General features: G+C 53.4%; 1 protein-coding gene across 2 annotated transcripts in view; it reads left to right on the top strand.

Moving 5' to 3' along the window:
• The window catches only part of LOC121273362 (serine/threonine-protein phosphatase 6 regulatory ankyrin repeat subunit C-like), a 112,654-nt gene extending 111,006 nt beyond the window's left edge, over window positions 1-1,648 (top strand). Inside the window, exons 24-26 of one of the 2 annotated variants that reach the window (XM_041180541.1) lie at window positions 1-107; window positions 871-953; window positions 1,562-1,648. The exon at window positions 1-107 is cut by the window's left edge and continues 39 nt beyond it. In XM_041180541.1, coding sequence (XP_041036475.1) covers window positions 1-107; window positions 871-953; window positions 1,562-1,648 — 277 coding nt within the window. Of the gene's footprint in view, window positions 108-870; window positions 954-1,561 lie in introns of those variants that run through there. The other variant, XM_041180542.1, reaches the window with a different exon arrangement.
• Window positions 1,649-9,110: the final 7,462 nt, after the last annotated feature.

Raw genomic sequence — 9,110 nt, 5'->3', positions numbered from 1 at the left:
GTGCCTGCAGATGCTGCTAAGTCACAGGGCGCAAGTCAATGCGACTGACCGAACAGGGAGGACGCCACTTATGATGGCAGCAGAACATGGGCACACCAAGATCGTAGGTGGGTGACCGTCCTTCTGCAGGGGACGTTTGGGAAAGATCGGTTTCGCCAACACCTGGGTTTCCACTCTGCCATGGAGTTAGGATGCGTGGGGTCACGCCTCTTGTCCACCCGCGCATCACCCAGCGACTCTCGGTGGGCCATCAGTTCACGTGCTGATTCTGCCCTTGTCCAACACAAACACCCGTGTTTGCAAGGGATTGGGGTGCAGGGACAACGAAGGCTTGCTACAGTTGTACGGGACTTGGGTGAGACCACTTCTGGAGCACTGTGCACAGTTTTGGTTCCGCACTTAAGAAAGGACACACTTGCATTGGAGGCGGTGCAGCCTTCGGTCCCTGGAATGAGTGGGGGTGGGGGAGTGTGTCCTATGATGAGGGGCTGAGTAAAGTGGGCTGATGTTCTCTGGGGCTTAGAAGAATGAGAGATGATTTCATTGAAACCTACAAAATTCTGATGGGAATGGATAGGGGAGAAATTATTTCCACTGGTCGGGGGAATCTTAAAAACCCGGGGACACAGTCTCAGGATAAGAGGTCGATCATTTAGCGCTGAGCTGAGAAGAAATCGCTTCACTCAAAGGGGTGGTGAACCTGTGGCATTCTCTACCCTGGCAGGTGGTGGAGGCTCCGTTGTTTGAATATATCTCAGCTCCCCTCTGGGGCAGACACTTCCAGAGATCCACAATCCTCCTGTGCATTAAACGGAATGGGTATGTGCTCGCGGTAGTACCAGTTTAAAATAAACCCTTTGTTTGTTCCAGAAGTACTGCTACACAGAGCGAGCGCTGATCTGACACCACACGATGTCAACAAAAATACTGCTCTTCACCTGGCCTGTAGCAAGGTAAGTCTCCAGCTTGCTATATGTCGGCTGACCAGACCCCAAAAGCATGTCTGCCTATCTCGATTTTGGGGGTGGGGAGAGGGTGGTACCAAGCCAAACAGCCATCGAAAGAGGAGAGAGAGTTTGAGCTGCAGTGAAGGAGCTGAGATTGAGAAAGTCTTGGAATGGAGCCCAATGGGGACAGCAGCTAGGGGTTGAGATGCTGGGAGCGAGCGTGGAGCAGGGGTTAGTTCAGGATGAGCCTCAACATTAAGGGCGGTGAGGACGCTGGGAGGAAGAGGAGCCGGGATAGTGCGTTGGGTGCTTAGTGGAATGGAGGGGGCAGTGACTCAGACAGGACTGGACTTGGCCAGTAATGGGAGCAGGATTGACGTGCAGGACAAGCACGTTTTGGGTTAAGAGCTGATGGGATCAGGGGATCCTGGGAGACAGTGGGGAATACGGGAGTGGGCCGGGGTGGTGGTCCGGAATGGTCTAGGGAGGTAGCAGGCTTCGAGGAGGTTGAGAGTTGCTGCTTGGATTGGTGCGAGGAGAGTGGGTGAAATGGTGGATGTCAATGTCGAGCTGGTGAGGGAGTGTGTAATGTGGTTTCTCTTTACCCTTTCTAGGGCCACGAAATGTCTGCCTTGCTGATTCTTGGGGCGATTTGTGACCCCGGCCTTATTAATGCCACTAATGGTGCCCTGCAAATGTAAGTAAGGGTGTGAACGGAACTGGGCAGCCAATCCCAGAGATACCCCCTCCAGATCCTCACCTCTTAACGCTCCTCTCCAGACCTCACCTCTTAACTCTCCTCTCCAGACCTCACCTCTTAACGCCCCTGTCCAGATCCTCACCTCTTAACGCCCCTCTCCAGATCCTCACCTCTTAACGCCCCTCTCCAGACCTCACCTCTTAACTCTCCTCTCCAGACCTCACCTCTTAACTCTCCTCTCCAGACCTCACCTCTTAACGCTCCTCTCCAGACCTCACCTCTTAACTCTCCTCTCCAGACCTCACCTCTTAACTCTCCTCTCCAGATCTCACCTCTTAACTCTCCTCTCCAGGCCTCACCTCTTAACTCTCCTCTCCAGACCTCACCTCTTAACTCTCCTCTCCAGATCTCACCTCTTAACTCTCCTCTCCAGGCCTCACCTCTTAACGCTCCTCTCCAGGCCTCACCTCTTAACGCTCCTCTCCAGATCTCACTCTTAACTCTCCTCTCCAGATCTCACCTCTTAACGCTCCTCTCCAGATCTCACCTCTTAACGCTCCTCTCCAGACCTCACCTCTTAACGCTCCTCTCCAGACCTCACCTCTTAACGCTCCTCTCCAGACCTCACCTCTTAACGCTCCTCTCCAGACCTCACCTCTTAACTCTCCTCTCCAGACCTCACCTCTTAACTCTCCTCTCCAGATCTCACCTCTTAACTCTCCTCTCCAGGCCTCACCTCTTAATGCTCCTCTCCAGACCTCACCTCTTAACTCTCCTCTCCAGACCTCACCTCTTAACGCTCCTCTCCAGGCCTCACCTCTTAACGCTCCTCTCCAGATCTCACTCTTAACTCTCCTCTCCAGATATCACCTCTTAACGCTCCTCTCCAGATCTCACCTCTTAACGCTCCTCTCCAGACCTCACCTCTTAACGCTCCTCTCCAGACCTCACCTCTTAATGCTCCTCTCCAGACCTCACCTCTTAATGCTCCTCTCCAGACCTCACCACTTAACTCTCCTCTCCAGACCTCACCTCTTAACTCTCCTCTCCAGGCCTCACCTCTTAATGCTCCTCTCCAGACCTCACCTCTTAACTCTCCTCTCCAGATCTCACCTCTTAACTCTCCCCTCCAGGCCTCACCTCTTAACTCTCCTCTCCAGACCTCACCTCTTAACTCTCCTCTCCAGATCTCACCTCTTAACGCTCCTCTCCAGATCTCACCTCTTAACGCTCTTCTCCAGATCTCACCTCTTAACGCTCCTCTCCAGATCTCACCTCTTAACGCTCCTCTCCAGACCTCACCTCTTAACGCTCCTCTCCAGATCTCACCTCTTAACTCTCCTCTCCAGATCTCACCTCTTAACTCTCCTCTCCAGATCTCACCTCTTAACGCTCCTCTCCAGACCTCACCTCTTAACGCTCCTCTCCAGACCTCACCTCTTAACTCTCCTCTCCAGACCTCACCTCTTAACGCTCCTCTCCAGACCTCACCTCTTAACGCTCCTCTCCAGACCTCACCTCTTAACGGTTCTCTCCAGATCTCACCTCTTAACGGTCCTCTCCAGACCTCACCTCTTAACGCTCCTCTCCAGATCTCACCTCTTAACGCTCCTCTCCAGATCTCACCTCTTAACGCTCCTCTCCAGACCTCACCTCTTAATGCTCCTCTCCAGACCTCACCTCTTAATGCTCCTCTCCAGACCTCACCTCTTAACGCTCCTCTCCAGACCTCACCTCTTAACGCTCCTCTCCAGATCTCACCTCTTAACGCTCCTCTCCGGGCCTCACCTCTTAACGCTCCTCTCCGGGCCTCACCTCTTAACGCTCCTCTCCAGATCTCATCTCTTAACTCCCCTCTCCAGATCTCACCTCTTAACTCTCCTCTCCAGATCTCACCTCTTAACGCTCCTCTCCAGATCTCACCTCCTAATGCTCCTCTCCAGATCTCAACTCTTAACTCCCCTCTCCAGATCTCACCTCTTAACACTCCTCTCCAGATCTCACCTCTTAACGCTCCTCTCCAGATCTCACCTCTTAACTCTCCTCTCCAGATCTCACCTCTTAACGTTCCTCTCCACGCCTCACCTCTTAACGTTCCTCTCCAGATCTCACCTCTTAACGCTCCTCTCCAGATCTCACCTCTTAACGCTCCTCTCCAGATCTCACCTCTTAACGCTCCTCTCCAGATCTCACCTCTTAACGCTCCTCTCCAGATCTCACCTCTTATCGTGCACATACTGACACGCTCAGAAATCAAACCCACCCCAGCTCTCGGTGCACCAATACAATCCGTCTACCTCTCCATGCCTCGAGTGCCCATCCAATAGGTACAAACACACAGACAGGGAGGGGGATCTAATGCCACACCTTTACCCCACATACACCCTGTAACATACACAGACAGGGAGGGGGATCTGATACCACTCCTTTGCACCCCACCCTGTAACACACACAGACAGGGATGGGGATCTGATACCACTCCTTTACGCCCCACACACATACCCTGTAACAAACACAGACAGGGAGGAGGATCTGATACCACTCCTTTACCCCCCACACACATACCCTGTAACACACACACAGAGGGAGAGGGATCTGATACCACTCCTTTACCCCCCACACACACCCTGTAACACACACAGACAGGGAGGGGAATCTGATAACACTCCTTTATCCCCACACACACCCTGTAACACGCACAGACAGGGAGGGGGATCTGATACCACTTCTTTACCCCCACACACACCCTGTAACACACAGTTAGGGAGGGGGATCTGATACCACTCCTTTACCCCACACACAACCTGTAACACACACAGACAGGGAGGGGGATCTGATACCACTCCGTTATCCCCACACACCCTGTAACACACACAGACAGGGAGGGGGATCTGATACCACTCCTTTACCCCACACACCCTGTTACACAGACAGGGAGGGTGATCTGATACCAATACTTTACCCCCACAGACACCCTGTAACACACAGACAGGGAGGGGGATCTGATACCACTCCTTTATCCTCCACACATCCTGTAACACACACAGACAGGGAGGGGGATCTGATACCACTCCTTTACACCCCACACACACCCTGTAACACACACAGACAGGGAGGGGGATCTGATACCACTCCTTTACCCCTGGCACACACCCTGTAACACACACAGACAGGAAGGGGGATCTGATAACACTCCTTTACCCCGCACACCCTGTAACACAGACAGGGAGGGGGATCTGATACCACTCCTTTACCCCACACACACCCTGTAACACACACACACACAGGGAGGAGGATCTGATACCACTCCTTTACCCCACACACACCCTGTAACACACACAGACAGAGAGGGGGATCTGATACCACTCCTTTACCCCCCACACACACCCTGTAACACACACAGACAGGGAGGGGGATCTGATACCACTCCTTTACCCCTGACACACACCCTGTAACACACACAGACAGGGAGGGGGATCTGATACCACTCCTTTACACCCCACCCTGTAACACACACAGACAGGGAGGGGGATCTGATACCACTCCTTTACCCCCCACACTCCCTGTAACACACAGACAGGGAGGGGGATCTGATACCACTCCTTTACCCCCCACACACACCCATTAACACACACAGACAGGGAGGGGGATCTGATACCACTCCTTTACCCCCCACCCTGTTACACACAAAGACAGGGTGGGGGATCTGATACCACTCCTTTACCCCTGACACACACCCTGTAACAGATACAGACAGGGAGAGGGATCTGATACCAATCCTTTACCCCCCACACACCCTGTAACACACACAGACCGGGAGGGGGATCTGATACCACTCCTTTACCCCACACACACATCCTGTAACACACACAGACAGGGAGGGGGATCTGATACCACTCCTTTACCCCCACCCTGTTACACACACAGACAGGGAGGGGGATCTGATACCACTCCTTTACACCCCACACTCACCCTGTAACACACACAGGGAGGGGGATCTGATACCACTCCTTTACCCCACACACACAACCTGTAACAAACACAGACAGGGAGGGGGATCTGATACCACTCCTTTACCCCGCACACCCTGTAACACAGACAGGGAGGGGGATCTGATACCACTTCTTTACCTCACACACACATCCTGTAACATACACAGACAGGGAGGGGGATCTGATACCACTCCTTTACCCCCCACCCTGTTACAGACACAGACAGGGAGGAGGATCTGATACCACTCCTTTACCCCACACACACCCTGTAACACACACAGACAGGGAGGGGGATCTGATACCACTCCTTTACCCCACACACACCCTGTAACACACACAGACCGGGAGGGGGATCTGATACCACTCCTTTACCCCCCACACTCACCCTGTAACACACAGACAGGGAGGGGGATCTGATACCCCTGTTTTACCCCCCACACTCACCCTGTAACACACACAGACAGGGAGGGGGATCTGATACCACTCCTTTACCCCACACACACAACCTGTAACACACACAGACAGGGAGGGGAATCTGATACCACACCTTTACCCATGACACACACTCTGTAACACACACAGACAATGAGGCGGATCTGATACCACTCCTTTACCCCACACACCCTGTTACACAGACAGGGAGGGGGATCTGATACCAATACTTTACCCCCACAGACACCCTGTAACACACAGACAGGGAGGGGGATCTGATACCACTCCTTTATCCTCCACACATCCTGTAACACACACAGACAGGGAGGGGGATCTGATACCACTCCTTTACACCCCACACACACCCTGTAACACACACAGACAGGGAGGGGGATCTGATACCACTCCTTTACCCCTGACACACACCCTGTAACACACACAGACAGGAAGGGGGATCTGATAACACTCCTTTACCCCGCACACCCTGTAACACAGACAGGGAGGGGGATCTGATACCACTCCTTTACCCCACACACACCCTGTAACACACACAGACAGGGAGGAGGATCTGATACCACTCCTTTACCCCACACACACCCTGTAAAACACACAGACAGGGAGGGGGATCTGATACCACTCCTTTACCCCACACACACCATGTAACACACAGACAGGGAGGGAGATCTGATACCACTCCTTTACCCCACACACACCCTGTAACACAGACAGGGAGGGGGATCTGATACCACTCCTTTATCCCACACTCACCCTGTAACACACACAGACAGGGAGGAGGATCTGATACCACTCCTTTCCCCCCCCACACACACCCTGTAACACACACAGACAGGGAGGGGGATCTGATACCCCTCCTTTACCCCTGACACACAACCTGTTACACACACAGACAGGGAGGGTGATCTGATACCACTCCTTTACCCCCCACACAGCCTGTAGCACACAGACAGGTAGGGGGATCTGATTCCACTCCTTTACCCCACCCACACCCTGTAACACAGACAGGGAGGGGGATCTGATACCACTCCTTTACCCCACACACACCCTGTAAAACACACAGACAGGGAGGGGGATCTGATACCACTCCTTTAACCCTGACACACACCCTGTAACGCACACAGACAGGGAGGGGGATCTGATACCACCCCTTTACCCCCCGCACACACCCTGTAACACACACAGACAGGGAGGGGGATCTGATACCACTCCTTTACCCCACGCACCCTGTAACACACACAGACAGGGAGGAGGATCTGATACCACTCCTTTACCCCCCACACACACCCTGTAACACACACAGACAGGGAGGAGGATCTGATACCACTCCTTTACCCCCCACACACCCTGTAACACTCACAGACAGGGAGAGGGATCTGATACCACTCCTTTACCCCCCACACACCCTATAACACACAGACAGGGAGGGGGATCTGATACCACTCCTTTACCCCACACACACCCTGTAACACACACAGACAGGGTGGGGTATCTGATACCACTCCTTTACCCCACACACTCATCCTGTAACACATACAGACAGGGAGGGGGATCTGATACCACTCCTTTACCCCCCCCCCCACACACCCTATAACACACAGACAGGGAGGGGGATCTGATACCACTCCTTTACCCCTGACACACACCCTGTAACACACACAGACAGGAAGGGGGATCTGATAACACTCCTTTACCCCGCACACCCTGTAACACAGACAGGGAGGGGGATCTGATACCACTCCTTTACCCCACACACACCCTGTAACACACACACACAGGGAGGAGGATCTGATACCACTCCTTTACCCCACACACACCCTGTAACACACACAGACAGAGAGGGGGATCTGATACCACTCCTTTACCCCCCACACACACCCTGTAACACACACAGACAGGGAGGGGGATCTGATACCACTCCTTTACCCCTGACACACACCCTGTAACACACACAGACAGGGAGGGGGATCTGATACCACTCCTTTACACCCCACCCTGTAACACACACTGACAGGGAGGGGGATCTGATACCACTCCTTTACCCCCCACACTCCCTGTAACACACAGACAGGGAGGGGGATCTGATACCACTCCTTTACCCCTGACACACACCCTGTAACAGATACAGACAGGGAGAGGGATCTGATACCAATCCTTTACCCCCCACACACCCTGTAACACACACAGACCGGGAGGGGGATCTGATACCACTCCTTTACCCCACACACACATCCTGTAACACACACAGACAGGGAGGGGGATCTGATACCACTCCTTTACCCCCACCCTGTTACACACACAGACAGGGAGGGGGATCTGATACCACTCCTTTACACCCCACACTCACCCTGTAACACACACAGACAGGGTGGGGTATCTGATACCACTCCTTTACCCCACACACTCATCCTGTAACACATACAGACAGGGAGGGGGATCTGATACCACTCCTTTACCCCCCCCCCCACACACCCTGTAACACACACAGACAGGGAGGGGGATCTGATACCACTCCTTTACCCCTGACACAAACCCTGTAACACACACAGACAGGAAGGGGGATCTGATAACACTCCTTTACCCCGCACACCCTGTAACACAGACAGGGAGGGGGATCTGATACCACTCCTTTACCCCATACACACCCTGTAACACACACAGACAGGGAGGAGGATCTGATACCACTCCTTTACCCCACACACACCCTGTAACACACACACACAGGGAGGGGGATCTGACACCACTCCTTTACCCCCCACATACACCCTATAACACACACAGACAGGGAGGGGGATCTGATACCACTCCTTTACCCCCCACCCTGTTACACACACAGACAGTGAGGGGGATCTGATACCACTCCTTTACCCCTGACACACACCCTGTAACAGATACAGACAGGGAGGGGGATCTGATACCACTCCTTTACCCCCCACACACCCTGTAACACACAGACAGGGAGGGGGATCTGATACCACTCGTTTACCCCACACACACCCTGTAACACACACAGACCGGGAGGGG

The sequence above is a fragment of the Carcharodon carcharias genome, chromosome X (genome assembly GCF_017639515.1).
Source record: "Carcharodon carcharias isolate sCarCar2 chromosome X, sCarCar2.pri, whole genome shotgun sequence".
NCBI lineage: Eukaryota > Metazoa > Chordata > Chondrichthyes > Lamniformes > Lamnidae > Carcharodon > Carcharodon carcharias.
This window is presented reverse-complemented; position numbering and strand designations above follow the sequence as displayed.